At 45.4% G+C, this 17,474-nt stretch overlaps 1 protein-coding gene across 1 annotated transcript in view; it reads left to right on the top strand.

Moving 5' to 3' along the window:
* The first annotated feature begins 1,350 nt into the window (after positions 1 to 1,350).
* Positions 1,351 to 17,474, top strand: part of LOC145402091 (persulfide dioxygenase ETHE1, mitochondrial-like) — a 29,139-nt gene continuing 13,015 nt past the window's right edge. Inside the window, exons 1-4 of the mRNA XM_080274200.1 lie at positions 1,351 to 1,482; positions 11,983 to 12,127; positions 12,995 to 13,080; positions 13,481 to 13,580. Of these exons, the coding sequence (XP_080130326.1) occupies positions 1,384 to 1,482; positions 11,983 to 12,127; positions 12,995 to 13,080; positions 13,481 to 13,580 (430 nt within the window). The 5' untranslated portion in view covers positions 1,351 to 1,383. The remainder of the gene's footprint in view (positions 1,483 to 11,982; positions 12,128 to 12,994; positions 13,081 to 13,480; positions 13,581 to 17,474) is intronic.

The raw sequence follows: 17,474 nt of genomic DNA, 5'->3' as shown, positions 1-17,474 counted from the left end.
AAGGAACGGCTCTCGTATTGACAATCGTTTAGAAGAAGAAAGAGGAAAGAAACTGATCATAACTAAGATGGTGTTCAGTACCTTCAGCATACTGGTGTTGACGTGGAACATTCCTGGCACTGGAAGAAGACGACTGGTAGCTCTTTTGCCTGAACAAACTGGTGCTGCGTTCATCTGAATAAAATGCATTAATATGTTCACAGCAGCGACAGGGCTAACATGCTGCCAGATATCAAGGGGTAGGATAGAGAGAGGAGGAGTGGGCGAGACAGAGGCAGAAGGGAGGGTGATTTAGGGAGGGGAAGGGGATGGAGAAGGGGGAAGAGTATATAGGAAAGAAGTATATAGAGGAGGGGGAGGGGAAGGGAATAGAGGGAAGAGGAGGGGAAAGAGATAGAGCGAAGGGGAGAGGAAAGGGACAGAGTGAAGAGGAGGGGAAAGAGACAGCGAGGGGGAGGGGAAAGGGATAGAGAGAGGGGACAGAGGTGACAGATAGGGTGGGGATAGAGGGAGGGGAAGAGGAAGGAGGTGGAGGGAGAGGACAGAAAGGTGACAGATAAGGGGTAGGGGTAGAGGGAGGGGGACAGAGAGGTGACAGATAAGGGGTAGGGATAGAGGGAAGGGAAGGAGTTGTGACCGATAAGGGGTAGGGATTGAGGGAGGGGACAGAGGGGTGACAGATAAGGGGTAGGGGTAGAGGGAGGGGACTAGGAGGTGACAGATACGGGGTGGGGATAGAGGAAAGGGGAGGGGAAGAGGATAGAGGGGAATGGGGGAGGAGGGTTGTGTAATGGTGCGATCGGTGTACAGGTATGTGGACCAATTCTCGTGGGATAAGGAGGCTCCCTACCAACTCTATTCCAATTATTGCTGTATATTGCGTGTTAATTATCTCTTGTATCTTATTTAACCAAACCACATCCATATTGGCCTATAAATAAATAAATAACAATAAGGTACAACGTAACTGATAAATCGCTAAAGAACATGGAACCTCCTACTGTATACATACCGCCCTAAAAACGAATCAGGAAGACTTCCTACACACCCTTTTACCTCCGATCTCATGATTCTGACTGAAGAGGACGCAGAGAAAAGGGGGAACGATGTGAAACTAACCCTGTAATGGTGGAAAATTGCACAGTAGGTGTGTGTGTGTGTGTGTGTGTGTGTGTGTGTGTGTGTGTGTGTGTGTGAGAGAGAGAGAGAGAGAGGCACGAAATAACTCATCCATCAGGTGCAAGTTGCCCATTGTTTCCAAGGATGCAACCTCCGTCAACTGCAGTGCAAACAACCACCGCGGTCCACCAGCTGCCAGCAGCAAGCCCAGCCTTAGTCCGTCTCCAGGCCCGGGTAAGAGTACACGTTGCTGCCGCCACTCCTATGTACAGGCAACTACTCGCTGCTACGCGCCTCGTCAACAGTACAGTCGCCAGGATGAGCACACAGGCTTGCAGGGATAACAATATGATCTTCAGGCAGGTCGGTCCATCATCGTTATTATTATTATTATTATTATTATTAATTACATTATTTATTTACGTTAACATTTTAACATTCACTACAGTGGCGTCTTTTTATTTCATGAATATGCCATCTCTGCACGATTTTACTTGACTTAATCCTTGTACTGCAGAGGGCAGAAGCACTTGCCATCCCTCTTTAGTACAGTGACGTTTTAAAGTTTTGTATTTGCCACCAGTAGATGATTTTATTGAGTTTAGGGGAAAAGTGGGCATGTGGTGGCAAATGATAGCGTCCTTATTCCGTATTGTGCAAGTCCAGAGGGCCACGCCGTGGCGGTCATTCAAAGTAGGTACGGGTTGTATGACCTTTTATAAGCTTGCTTTTGTTTCACATCCTGTTTGTTCTATGGATAATAAATACAGAGTCTGACACACACACACACACACACACACACAACCATTACAACACTTCCACTTCATGTACATCACTTCCTGCAGACTTATATTCCCCATTTATACTGTGACATCATTGGTGTCATTTCCCATCGAAGAGAAAGTCCGGTCTTACAGTGATCCTAGTACGGAATGACAGAGATGCGTAGGGTACATAACGTAGTAAAGAGTGTATAATAAGTGCAGACAGCAGTGTATCTTACCTAAATTTTAAACATTATTCTTCAACACTGATTAGATTTGGTGTCAGAGTTACACAATGCAACTAAAAGTAGACCATCTTTCTTATAATTCAGAGACGATTTTGAACTTTATTGCGACATAAGGTTGGAGGGATTATTATAATCTTTATCATAAGTTGTGTTATTGGAGCCGGTTATTTACTTCAAGCGGAGGTGCTAATTGCAACAGGGAGACGTGAACGCGATGAGTAGCACGTAGCTCAGCATTTGCTTTCCCCTTCCTCCTCCCTCACCTCTCCCTCCCTCCCTCCCTCTCTCTCTCTCTCTCTCTCTCTCTCTCTCTAATTCCACACTTATTGTCTTCACTCCATTAACTCAAGTTTCTTGCCCTTCTCCTTCAGCCTTCCCATTTCATTCCATCTCTTCTCACACTTCTTCCTCTTTTTCATATCGTTCTCTCTCTCTCTCTCTCTCTCTCTCTCTCTCTCTCTCACGCACGCACGCACGCACGCACGCGCACACACACACACACACACACACACACACACACACACACACACAAGACCTTATCAATGCCGTGAGAGCGTGGAGGAAGTGCATGACCAAAGCAGCGCTCAAGGCGGGATTCCCCAAGACAGCTTAAATCTTCTGACATTCTTTGGGGGGGGTCTTTTTTTTTTTTTTTTTTTTTTTTTTTTTTTTTTTTTTAGGGAAATGCCTACGCGAGCTCGGAGCTTTGCAGAGATTAATGAAATTTTGAATCAGTTACTTTTTTGTGTATCCGACTCCTGACAGTCATTTCCCTGAGGCCCAGCAGTAATCCTAATCACAACGGATGGCGCCGTACACTCACATGGCATCCTTGGCCAGTAATAGGCACTGTCCATATTGAGTACACGCTAGAGATGGACTGTTCAACTGGCGGTCCACGGGCCAAATCCAGCCCTTGAGTCGTTTTTGTTTGACCCTTTGACCGACTCAGAAGGGTGAAAATAAATAAACAAGGTTATAAGCTTTGTGTTTTTCTTTTTATTTGTGTATTTAGCGGAAATATAAACGCAAACAGTTTATGAATTTCTTGTTTCAATCTGTGTATAAGTTCTTAGAAAGAGGGAAATATACAGGTAAAATAATGTTTGGCCCTTTTGTTACTCTGCGTTTCATAATTCGGCCCTACTTTTAGAGTAGTTGAATAGCCCTGTGCTAGAGCTACGTTATTTAGGACTAGTGAGAGTATTAGCCCATGACGTGTGTGGAATTAATTACGGCTATTTTTACGGAATTCATACCCCCGAATTCCACTCTGCCTTAACTTGGGATTGATTTCTCGTCCCTTCGGTCAGCAGTTGAAGTGTCGTATTGTAAGTGACATAAATGACTCTATAGCAGCTTTTTAAAACTATTTATTTTGCCTACTGCATCTTAATATTATTTTCGTGTATAATTTGTCTTTTACATACCGACTTACTTTTTATCAGTGACATAATACAGGATACGAAGGTGTAATAGGCAGAATTATTCTCCAAGGAACAGATACTACGAAATCTTCCAAGCAAAGACATGACCCAAACACAAGGTCTACCACATGACCCTCAAGCCTTGGTTAATAAATATTAACCGTTTTCACTACAGCATGTATCTTGTCGGCTGAATAAAAGTACTAGAGAGAGAGAGAGAGAGAGAGAGAGAGAAAGAGAGAGACTGTGCCGTTCAGGTAGTCACTCTTGAGTAATTTGTACTGTAGTTACATGAAAAGCTATAACAAAGCTTTGTAGTGTATGACCATGCGAAAAATATATCAGCTGTGTGTTGTACTGCACAGTTACGTGAATTATGTAAACATCAATTTGTCTTGTACAGCTGGGTAAAGAAAATGTCATTTAGTGTTACGTGAAAATTTATGCTTGTAATTTGTACTGCACAGCAGCGTGAAAAAAATACAATCAGCAGCGTAGATGTAAAAGCTGCTTACATACCTGTGTTAATCCACCACTGATAAGCGAGATGTGTTTAACCCTCTGATAATCTCCACAACTGAATTAAATCCTGTGGTGTTAGGAAGAATATTTAAATGCAACAGAGACATGAATGGCTGAAGAATAAAATGAATAAAAACAATGAGTGGAAAAATTGAATGAAAGATGAATTTAACAATGGAAGGAAATCAACCTGTTTAATCAATGACATAATGAGTGTCAGTCCTCAGTTTTTGCACGCAAATCTCTGTTAATCAACAGAATGATACGATATGTGAATACAGTACCTATGTCAGAGAGAGAGAGAGAGAGAGAGTTTTAGCGATATGAAAATCACCTGGTCAGGCAGGATGTGAAAAAAGACGTCCTCGGGCCGAAAACATTTATTTATTTTGATGGGGGATACAAGGAACCAAAGACTGGAAACCAACAAAATTATACTAAAAAAGAAAAAAGCCAAATTCAAGATCGTTTCGTTTCGAGATGCCTGGACACGTTGCCTTTAAAAGACTGGAGGTCATAGACAAAAGGAAATACAGACAGAAGAAGACAGTTCCAGAGTTGACCTGTTGCATACTTGAAGGACTTGGCGTGTCGGTTAACTCTTGTATTAGAGTTGGACATAAAAGGGATGAGAGTTTGCCGATAGATGGGTGCAGCGCGCACGTCATAATGAGGGAGGACTGCAAGCAGACAGTTCAGAATAACAGTAACCATTGAAGTTGCGCTAGAAAAGAGGTAAAGATGCAGCAGTGTGGTGACGTGACAAGAGGTTGAAGGGAGTCAGTAAGAGAAGAGTTGATGAGACGAAAAGTCTTTGACTCCACCCAGTCGAGATGATCTGTAAGTGGGAAGCCCTCCACCCCACATACATGAGAGCTGCACTTTACAGAGGGGCGAATAAAACCCTCGTATAAAGGCAACAACTGTGTGGGCAAAAAGAAGACAGAGTTGGCTTAGCACACCTAATCTCTTGAGGGCAGATTTTGTAAGAGGTAATGTGGTCTTTCCATGATGAATCCCGAGAGAATGAAACCCCAAGTACATTCAGAGATGATGCAGGATTGAGTTGAATACTGTTAACATCAACGGATACTCTTGTGGAAGATTGTGGCGGGTCGAATGGTGTAGAATAGAGTTGTTGATGCGTAAAAACATCAAGGTTACTCTTACCCCAATCAGAGATGTGCTAGGTAGGTGTTCCATAGCCCTATCCCTTGTTTCTTAAAGCAAGTACTGTGATGGATGCTGTGGGAAGCAAATGGAAAGGTGAAGGGAGGAGTCATCAGGGTAAGAATGGATTGGGTTAGATGTACAGCTTAGGTCATTGATGAATAGAAGGAAAATGGTTGGTGACAGGACAGCACAGAAGCCCGAGGAACACCACTATTGATAGCTCAAGGAGAAGACTGGTGGTCGTCTACAACAGCAGCTGTAGAACGACTGGAAAGGAACTAGAGATGAAGGCACAGATAGTTGTAAATGGCAGTTTGGAAATTGATAGTTGTAAATGGCAGTTTGGAAATTTAAGATTTGTGCCAGAGAGGATCGAAAGCCTTTGAGATGTCAAGTACGAGTATAATGACAAAACTTCACCGAAGGAAGGTGAGGTCGCCAGCGGAGTGTCCCTGGCGGAACCCATATTGGCCATTGGAGAGAAAGTTATGAAAGGAAAGGTGCTTTAAATATTACTTGTCAAAAATATATTCAGAAACTTTAGAGATATAGGATGTTAAAGCAATTGAGCGGTAGTTAGAGGACTGGGAACATTCACCCTTCTTCGGGACGGGATGAATGAGAGCAAACTTCCAACAAGAACAAAGGTACATATTATTATTACAACCGGAACCCAAATTAAAGGTACGGTATATCCTCCCTGAGTTGAAGTCAGTTATGGTCCTGTGGATGAGATATTTGTAATCTGTTTGCCGTCTATCTTATCAGTACTCCCGAGTTTTATCATTAGTTTGCACTTAGCGTATCTAGAGTGGCCTGCTGTTGTCGTGCAGCTGTTAGGAATGTAACAGGCGCGTATTCACGAACTGACCTACAGTACACAATGAATCCGTTGTTGTAACTAGTTTATTGACAGCAGACTTTGCAGCATCTGTTCATGAAAGAAATATATTACACCTCGTTATTATTCAGTTATTTATGTTTTTAATAGTGACAGAGTTTGCAACGGAGCCTCCCCAGCTGGTATACGGCCAGAGGTCCAAAATCACGACAGTGAGCTTCTGCAATGAATATGCATTCTTTACCCAGTCTTAACGTCCAGATGATTTTATTCACCTTTGGGAAAATCGCAGTGGAAGGGTTATACGAGTAGACGCAGGGCAATGGTCACGATGTTTAACCTTTGTACTGCCTGTGGTACAAAAATATAGTAGTATATCCTAAAGACTTTTGCGGAACTAGTTCTTGTGATGCAAATGTCTCACTGCTGTCAGAGACCACCATTATATATTTTCTGCTGCTGTACTAACGAAATTAAGCTGAAGGGATGGCGTAAACACTGAGTCAGCGAGTGGCAATAATAAAGATTCCCGCAGGCTTACCTAGGCAGGATCATCAACACAGGAAATCTCATGACGTTATCTGGATTTTAAAAATTACTCCTGTACCACTTCGCAGTGGTGATTACTCGTATATTTCATTAGGGCAGTACTTGAAGCTCACCAACTTTATTGTTATATATTTATGTCCTCGTTTGAACTGCAATCCTAAATTTCGACCAGCCGCATCCGTAATTATGTCAGTGTGGTTTGCAACCTGGAACTTAATGCAGGGGCGTAGCGAAGGGGGAGGGGGAGGAGGCGGCCCCCCCCCCCTTGAGGGTCTTGAAATCGTTTGGGGCTAAAAAAAATAAACATTTAAAAATAAATAAATAAATAAAATTATATATATATATATATATATATATAATCTGTGGTACAGTGGTAAAGTGTGCGTTTTCGTTCGCTGAAGAACGACGGTTCGCGTCCCGCTAGGGTAATAAACTTTGGAAGCGTTCTTCTGGCCACATACTGCATGGCGGACATCAGGGGTGCTGTGGTTGAACCAGTGTCGCATACTATAGAGTATGCTAGCAGCCAGTCGGCTTGCTCGGGCCGATTACACTTGATTCACAGACTACACACACATCCAGAGCCTGTACAACACTACAATTACACTTACAAGCACTTCTCACCCTACATACAGTTTCTATCAGACAGCCTAAGCCACTTGGTAGAGATACATTGGCTGTATCGTCCCCACTTCGGTAGGGATAGGCCCGTCCTGCATTGGACACTCAAACGGCTGATGAGATAATATATATATATATATATATATATATATATATATATATATATATATATATATATATAGTTTGAAATACTTTTCTTAGAACAGTGGATTAAAAATAGCAGACAAGTCTAGGAAATTTAGCATATTTTAAAGGCTTGCCCAATTAGTTTAACAAGGTGGGTAGAATTCCAATGCATGCCACATTTATAATTATAGGTGATGTACGGACTGTGGAAGTGGTTCTTAATATATGTTACTTGAGTCTTCAGGTACCAAGAGGTTTGTGAAATATTGGAAATTATATTGCTTTCCTTTAGAACACAATGAATTTTTTTTTATTATCACCTTTTGTCAGAATAATTTTGACATTTCCAGGTTCCAGCTAACTTAGCTAGGATTATTATGCTCTCAAAGGCGAGGAAAATGCTTGACAATCTCCACAGGCCCTCTCCGACACATCACACACGTGAAATTAGCATTACCTCGCAGTCTACCTCTAATACCACTACATCTCTTATGCACCCATTTATCACAAACTCTGCACAAGATTAAATTACACCCCACACTCGTATGGCAAACCTTACATGGCCACTGTCCCTCTTTGACAGTATCACCACCAACCCTAAATACCATAACCTTTGTTTTATCTGCATTTACTCTCAGGCCCTTGTGCCCCATACCATCCCTCCACTTCCTAAGTCTTTCCTCTGCCTCCCTTTCATTCTCTGCACTCAACACCAAATAAACGGCGTATCATCTCCCATGGGAGTCTGTTTCTGAAGTCACTTGAGGGCTTCAAGCACCATGATGAACGGCAAGGTGCTTGCCTGGGCAACTGAAGCCACTCCCTAAAAATAATCACAGGCTGCACAACTACTGCAATTACTGACCACCTCTACCAAGAAACCAAAGTCTTCAAAGTCAAGGATCATCTAGACATGGGAGGCACACAAATTCTTGCCACAGCCTCCACAGACCCACACCATCCACTACACAACATGGCAGCACATCCACACACACCAAGGAACATCAAAACAACACCCAGCACACGATACCATACACAAATGCTGTCATCTCTCCCTCCTCGCCCGCCTCACACCAGCTTCCAGAAGCATATCCATGCTCAGATCACTCGCTGCTCCATTCAGTCACTCAAAGACAACACACAGCTGCATACATGGCCTTCTGATATCCACCTCTCCGAATCCTACCTCCCTTGTGAGGACATGGTCCACCTGGCCAGGCTGAGATGTGGGCATCACCCAGCCCTCTTGAGTTATCAGAAGAGATTGGATGACTCCTTCGCTAGTGCCTGTCCAGGATGCAACGCAGCACCCCATATTATTAAGCACATTATGGAAGACTGCATTGTACACAATCGCTTGCGCCAACAACACAACACACTCCGTGAGAGCTCTGTGGGAAAGCCCGGTCTTGGCCGTGGCCTTTCTTAGGGACTCGGGGCTGTTTGGCCAGACTACCTAGGGAACAACTACTACTACTATTACTACAAGGTGCTCAAGACTGATGATGCACACCAACATTAATGGAAAACTAATCACACAAATCTCCGTTCTCTCCCACCTGGGTGTGAGCATCCACATACAGTACATCTCCATAACCACTCCAACCAGCCACTCATCGATCCCAGAATATCCTAAAATATCCCCAGTGCATAAATAGTGTTAATTCTGTCATTCATCTCACTCCCAGATTCTCCGTTTGGTAACTCCTATCATCATCAGTTCTACTCATTTTTATAACCTGCATTTTAACCCCGTTGTTGTGATGATGATGCCTTTAAATAATTTGGTCCTTTATGTGGATCTGACCATTTCTGTAAGAGGGAAAGCTTTGTTGTTATTGTTGTGGCCCCAGGCTTACCTGGACGTAACCAAGTGGACAACAGACTGACGCAGTCCTTCTCGCACAGGCAGCTGTCCTTTCATGGGATGGAGAGGCAGTAAAGGGCATTTGCATACCCAGACAGTGAAGCCACTGTTTATTGATCCCACCGCATGAAGGCGCCTCTCTCCATCACCCGAGTAAACTTTATCTTAGATAAGCATACACTGCAATAATATTTTCCTTACCAGAAAGGGAGAATCCCATGAGCTAGGACCAGTGGACTATGTAGTTCAGCTGGGACAAGGAGAGATCCTTGGAGAGACCGTTATATCTCTCACTACCCTGCTATGGGCTCGAATATTTACCTGACCTAAGACCAGCCCCTTTGTCTCCTCCGCTCTCATTTTCTACCTTCAATATCCCTCCCTTCCTTTTCTTTATTCATCCCCTTTATTCTTCCCTCTGGTATTCTTCCTTATCTGTTCACCTGTGTATTATAATCTATGGTCTTTCCGCATTAACCCTCTCATAGTGTATTCCAACAAATGGCAGGTGATTATATTCATTTGAGAGTGAGTTGTAAGAGCCTGAGTATCAGAAGAGTACTTAATAATATGTAGTGATATGTATATATATATCATCCGGACCTCCTTTCCCACCCAAGGGCAGGGTGAGGAGTAGCAGTGTCCAGACAGCACAAGCTTGCCCGATCCAAATAGGCCACACTTCCATTCACTTATCATTCAAGCCCCCGGAATCCTGGCTCTACCGGATACGCCAAAAACATTCACCACATTCTGCAGCTTCACACCGCGTATCCGATTGAGTCAATCCGGACGCTGCCATGCTCACAAGGGGTGCCAAAATCCCTGATCACGCACTTCTCACAAAATTCAGCCGGCCAGCTCAATCTCTGTCAGTTCCCTAGCCTCACCGACTTCCAAAACTCCCTTCCTCACCACCTTCTCCATGGCCCACCTCGCCTCCTCCCTCCTTTAGATTTGTTCAGGTATACCTTTTTTACCACTATTGTTATCCATTCATTCCACATGACCATACCATCTCAGGACACTCTCTTCGATTCTGGTGTCCACCGACTTCTTCACTCCACACCTTTCACGAATCACATTATTTCGTATCCTATCCACCCTCTGTACTCCACACACATTCCTCAGCAGTCCCATCTCCACTGCTCTTGCCCTTGACTTTTCATTTTCATGCCACGCCATAGTCTCACACCCATATGTTAGCGTTGGCACTAACACCCCCTCATTTAAGCCTCGTGCAGCTGCAACACTCAAGCCTCTGTTTCTTATCAGGGCCTTCATTGCACGAGCCACTTTTCTTCCTTGTGTCACTCTACTTTCAACTTCTTTTGCACATTTTCCTCTCTTTTCTATCACTGTACCCAAGTATTTGAACTCTCTCACCAATTCCAGTCTCTCTCCATTCACTGTGACATCACATTGGAAGTCACCTTGTCTCTTATTTGAACTCTCTCACCAATTCCAGTCTCTCTCCATTCACTGTGACATCACATTGGAAGTCACCTTGTCTCTCAGTAACCATCACTTTACTCTTCTCTACATTTACTCTCAAGGCACGACACTCACAGACATCAGCAAAACTCTGCACTAGCCTACCAAGTTCTTGTCCGGTACTTGCAAGTAGTACTGCATCATCAGCATACAACAAATTTGTGATATTCCATCTATCACCATTCATTATCAGCACCATCCCTCTCTCCATTACTCGTGTTTTTACTTCTCATCACCCCATCCATATATATATTGAACAACCAAGGGGACATCACACAACCTTGTCGCACGGCCACACCGATCGTGAACCACTCACTTAGATGCCCATTAACCCTTACACATGCTTCGTTACCACTATAAAAACTCTTGACAGCACCTAACAGGTTACCATCTACACCATACATGCGCAAAACTTTCCACAATCCCCCTCTGTGTACTTTGTCGTATGCTTTTTCCAGATCCATGAATGCCATAAACACCTTATGGTCCTTCTCACAAGCCTTCTCTGCTACCTGTCTCACTGCAAATACTTGATCCACACATCCTCTGCCACTCCTAAAGCCACCCTGTTCATCACTCACTAGGATTTCTGATATCTCTCTTACTTTCTCTGTAATAATTCTTCCATATACCTTCCCTACCACACTCAGTAAACTTATGCCACGATAATATATATATTTTTTTTTGGGGGGGGAGGGGGGGACGTTAGGGGTGGCATTGCTTCCGTAACTTCGTGCAAAGTACAGTAGGCTACTGTCTGTATCTCACACCTGCAGTGTGTTCTTACGAATATTAATACTTTGACTGCTATGGACTTACCTCATCAGAGTTAAGTTGTCTGATGTTTGTCTCAATGAAGTACCCTAAGTACATCCATAAAAATGAAAGGGACAAAAGCGGTACCAGATCCAGTGGGTGGGTGGCATGGGATGGGGTGCATGTGAAAGTGGAAAGGGTTCAAAGAAGGTCCGTCCTGCCTGACAGTCTAAAATTCATAGTATGAAACCTGTTATTCCTTTTAATGAATGATGGGTGTGTGCCTGCTGTTAGTTCTTCAGTAAATTACAAGAATATTGCCACATGAAGTTTCACCGATAAAGCTGATTTGCCACTTCCACAGTGTATGGATAAATTGTGATGTTTTGGAATACACCCCTAACGTTTAACAAAGGACCCCCGTACATCCCTATGTGTATAAGTTCAACTATTCATTTCTCTATCCCGAGTGCAGTTGTTTGATCGTGACACCTGCACGTACACGTACCTGCTGGCAGATGCACGGACAAAGGAGGCCGTCCTAATCGACCCAGTTATTGAGCTGGCAGAGAGGGATGCCAAACTTGTTCAAGAACTGGACCTCAACTTGAAATATGTCAGTAAGTTATCACACACAGTCACATCATCATCATCATCATCGCCCATATTCCCACCTAAAGATGTTGTCACTGGGGTGAGGTATGACAGGACAAAAGTTTGCCAATTTTACCGCCTCTTACATTTATCACACTCCTTTGCAGCCTAAAATTCCCAACCTAAGAGAGGCTTGGTATGCTCTTCCGGCCACAGATTATTCTGATACGATCCATCTCAGGGAAAACGACAGACATTCACTAAATAAGAAGTAGACACTGGAATAGTAAGCAAACTTGTTTTATCTGACTGTAAAAAAGGATAATAAAATAAAAAAATCCACATCCCCAGACTTGCATTTGTGTGGACTGGTAGGGTTTAACAAGACTGATGGGCATATCAGATGTAGCGATGTAGCAGGGAGTGTGTTGTGTGCTGTAAAATAAATTTTTATGAAAGTAACATAATAGGTACTGTACATACATGAAAGTGATGAAAAAAATTTGGAGATGCCTTTAGTATGAATGTAAAATTATGAGATGGAAGTGTTATGTCATTATATACAGTACAGTATATAGTGCCCCTTCCTGTAAAACAATTAACTCTAAGCCCTTGACCACCCCGTTTGGGATACATGGCGTCTGGCAATGAATGATGAATAAATATTGAACTAAGAGAATTTAATATACATAATACATAAATTTCTCTCTAGCCTGATGATGTAGCTTGCCGGCAGAAAATGAGAATGATCTGCAAAAGACGGCAGATGAATATAAATGTTGCACAAGATGTTCTTATGATTAAGAAACCCTGCGGTGGTATGATAACCTTACCACCCTTAACTATATATATATATATATATATATTATATATAATTTTTTTTTTTTCTCCAGTGAATACCCATGTCCACGCCGACCACATCACTGGCACGGGGCTGCTCAAGAAGTTGATTCCGGGCTGCAAGTCGGTCATTGCAAAGGTACAGTATGCCGTATGTGATCTTTGGACAGAAACAGTATAGGCCTGCTGTATAGTGGAGATGTGGCAGTTGGTACACATCACAACATTGATGTATTCACATGTTTTTGACAACAGTAACATGAATGAGTGAAGCTTTCAATTATGAAATGAAATGGCAAAGTACAAAAACTGTGATACAGTATGTCGGGAAGTGTATCCAGTCTTTTACTTTGTAATGATACTATCAAAAGTTCACATGTGCCGTGTAGTACTGTACAGTACAGTATATCATGAACAGACATAATTATACTGTACACTTCTCTAAAATTTAATGGACAGTATTCTATACAATACAGTGCATGAGTACAGTATTTCCCTATACAATACAGAAACAAAATGCTACAGTATTTCTACTGCAGGTATCTGGAGGCAGTGCTGACATACATGTTAACCATGGTGACAAGGTAACATTTGGGGACCATCTGCTGGAAGTCAGGAGCACACCTGGACACACTAATGGTAACACTTACATTATACAGCTGTAGTGCTAAGAAGTGATATCACAAAGTCCATTAATTTTCAGTGAACTCTGTGAAATTACTTAATTCCAGTGTATGTACTCTCAGGGAAATATTCACCTGATACACCTGCAAACACATGAATCTGTGGACAAGTGATTCAGAGGGAGCTGCCAGGTTCTCATCTACATGGTAACAGAGCGGTATATACTAAAACTGATTTTATAATCAACTTGAAATTCCCAGTATCACATGCTTTTAATAAAACTATACACAAACAAGCTGAAATGAAATGCTGTGTAATACCCACAGTACCCTTGAATATGACGATGAGTCATAACCACTGAGCTCTATAGTATGGAGGGGCTATCTTCGCAGTGAGTGTGTGACTTTGGCTGCCACGTTCAAACACCCGCACTCATCACCTCCACCTTGGTAATGCAATTGGAACACTGTTCTTAGCTTGCTGTTATTGTTTTGCTGTTGCTTACATAAGCTGAGCAGTGGGCCATGGGAATAAATTTTAGCTGCGCAGTGAACCATAGTAAAATGCCGGCGGTGACAACACAGGCCGCCACCACACCCCCAGGAGGAGGACACAGAGGGCTGGACAGCATATGGATTGCACCCGGGCAATAGGGCCATAAGATCACCCAGGCCACGCGCCCCTATTCCCCAGAACTCGCCCATCGCCACCACCTTAGTCAAAGTGCACAGCCTTCTGGCCGAGCTGACCACCAACAGGATCGGGGTGGAGCTGGCCTAACAGTTCCGAGCAGCACCCCAGCCACGGCCTATAGCCAGGCACCTGAGATGGCTGATAGCCGCTCAGTTTTTAAAGAGACGGCGTATAGCTGCTTACAAAAAGAAGGGCCACGGCCTATAGCTGGGCACCAGAGACGGCCTATAGCCACTGACCAAAAAGAAGGGCCACGGCCTATAGCCAGGCACCAGAGAGGGCCTATAGCCGTTCACCAAAAAAGAAAGGGCCATGGCCTATAGCCAGGCACCAGAGACGACGTATAGCCGCTCACAGAAGGTCACGACCTGTAGCCTGACCATCAATTAGGAGACGGCCTATACCCGCTCCGCCCAGTGCTGCTCACACCCCCTACAAAAACCAGCAATGGCCTAAAGCCGCGATGGAGAGAGACAGGTACGTCCCCTCTCCTTCTGTAGTTGCCTCGGAGGGCACGCCACTGGCAACGGCTGATAGCCGCGCCTGTAGGGAGGAGACGGCCTATGGCCACTCCTCTCCTGCACGGCGCCCTTCTTGCGGGACCTTGGTGATGGCCAATAGCCGCACCAGCAGGCAGGCGAAGGCCTAGAGCCTCACCTCACCCGGGTGCCCGTTAGGGAGTCGGACCCTGGCGACGGCCGATAGCCACGTTGACAGCGAAGGGGTGGGTATAGCCACCCTCTGTCTGTTGCCCAAGGGAACCTAGCGACGGCTGATAGCTGCGCTGGGGAGAGTCACCAAAGTCTCTCGCCCCCTGTGACTACACGATGAAACAGTGAGCTGTGCTCAGTCCTGCCTTCCAGCAGGAGCACAGGTTACCCGCCAGTCCACCCAGACCGAGGCAACCTCCGGGAGGAGAACCACCACTTGGAGGATTGGTGGAGCGGCCCAGTCCTGTCCCTGGGGTTGTTCTCCCTCTGCCTGGAGGAAGAGGACGCCTACCTGATGGACTCCGGCCGAGAGCATTGCTGCAGCCCAGCCCTGACGGCGACGCCCCCAGCAGAAGACCGCCCCTGAGGACGTCCCCTGGACCCCCGGGCAGGCCCACTCCCCACCCCAATGAAGGCAATGCCCGTCCTCCACCAGGCGCTTGAGTGAGTGCCTCCAACGCCTGTTCAGCCCCAATCCCAAGGGCCAGACCTCAGTACCCAGCCCTGACAGCGAGGGGCCTTTTGCCACCCACAGCCAGAGCCCCAGCAGAGAGACGACGCCCCTGAGAGTGGTTCCGTGGCCGTGGGACAAAGGGACTCCCACAAGGCCTCTGCCCACCCCAGGTCGAGAGTTGTGAGCCCTGGACTTTCCCTTCCTCCCAGTGAAACCAAGTTTGCACGAAAAGACAGTGAACTTATAGTAAACAGTGACATTGGCACTAAGAGTGTAAAAGTGAATTTACAGTAAATACAGTGAGGCCAGAAAAGACCGAGACAAGTGAATAAAGGAGAACAGGCGTCCTAGTGGATCCCAGTGCACAGTGGGACCAAGTGAGACTCTAGAGCACAGAAACATAGACAGTGAATATTACCAGCAGTGATATTACCCTTGCTCCCTTGTAACGACACTTGTAACTATTCCCCTCTCTCATGCAAGTCAGTAACACCCTCCCCAGTATTCAGCTTATAAACTCAGTGTCAGAGCAGTGAACGCCTCACGACAGTGCCTCACCACCACGAACAGTGTAACAGTGCCTTTGCCCTCATGAACCAAACTTAGACTCCTGTGTATACAGTATCCTGTGCGATACTAGACCCATTAATGCCAGCCTATGTATTGATTGTTGTCTATGAAATTGTATCAGATTGTCTACTCGTTCCACATCAATTGAATTTGTCAATTTACGTGTAACGTTGGTGCCCTGTGTTTTTATGCCCTGGCCCTCTCTTGTTTGTCTAAGCTCCGGTCTAGAAAGCGAATCCAGCTGCACTCTAGGCGTTCTAGGGACGTTGTTGTTGTGTTGTGAAATATTTTCCCCACGGCTCCGGTGGGGAACGGGCAAACAAAAGAGCCCGTCAGGGAAAAAGGCAGAGATATAGCCCTCCAGATGAGAGCATAGCTAGGCCGACAAAACGGCTGACGAGGTGGCGAACAAGGCGAGGGGAAGGCGTGGTGGTTGGGCAAACAAGTACATGATGGTCGAGGAGGGCAGGGCGGGACGGCGAAGCACGGTGGACCGCGTAGTGCCGATGGAAGGGGCGCAGACGAAGTGCTAGGATGGGGAATCGCCCCGACGCTGCCCTCAACCCACATGCCCTGGTGGAAAGGCAATACGACTCGCCCAGCCCCGCAGCAAATGGAGACCAAGGAGGGAGGCCCAGAAACGGTCGTAGGGAAGGTAGGCCCTGGTCCAGGTGGGCGGAGGGAGGAAAACGGCTCTCACGACCTCCGGGTGGGCAGGTCCTAGGCCGTGGCCCTCCGGGTGGAAAGGACAGGCCTACCCTCCTCGGTGATGCTAGGGGGGCTGGTCCCGCCACGGACTGGAGTGGAGGTGTCGACGGGACGGGAGGTGGGCTGCGAGTTCTAGGGACGGGAGGTTGCCCCTTAAACACCTAGCATAACACATAGCACTATCTTTTCCGAATTCATCGGTTGATTTCAAAAGGCGCGGGTGTCGGGTGTAATGCATAACATCATCAGCGCCAGCCTGTACCCCTAGAGGCGGGCATATACACTACGCGGCACTACCCATGAGATTTAAAGGGATTTGATCATCCCCGAGTTAGGTAACTATGGCCACATAGCCCCGCTAGGTTACAGGAGCGCGCTACCACTCCCGGCAACCCGTCAGAGGCTCGAACTCGCAACCTCGCGATTACGAGTCAGGCACTGTACCTCTGAGCCACCGCGCCCCCATTACCTATGAGAAAGCCCCTCCATATTATAGAGCTCAGTGGTCTTAACTTTATATTTGCAGCAAATGTTCACATTTGGATGATGTTTACACGGGACTAATTAACATCTTTATGAATTTCGCGCTATGATCATAGATTATATGACAGAAGCATTGTGGTTGTTCGTCGATATCGTGACTTAAGTGTCCCAAACCCTCCTCCACCCACCCCACCCTCATGCCTTTTCTCCTCACTCACTGTTACCATGTAGGTGAGAACTTAGGTTAGTAGCTGCTTCAGTATCACTTGTCTCAGATTCACGTGTCGGCGA

The sequence above is a fragment of the Coenobita brevimanus genome, chromosome 57, assembly GCF_032717465.1.
Source record: "Coenobita brevimanus isolate Jiangsu-jjx chromosome 57, ASM3271746v2, whole genome shotgun sequence".
In the NCBI taxonomy this organism is placed as follows: Eukaryota; Metazoa; Arthropoda; class Malacostraca; order Decapoda; family Coenobitidae; genus Coenobita; species Coenobita brevimanus.
This window is presented reverse-complemented; position numbering and strand designations above follow the sequence as displayed.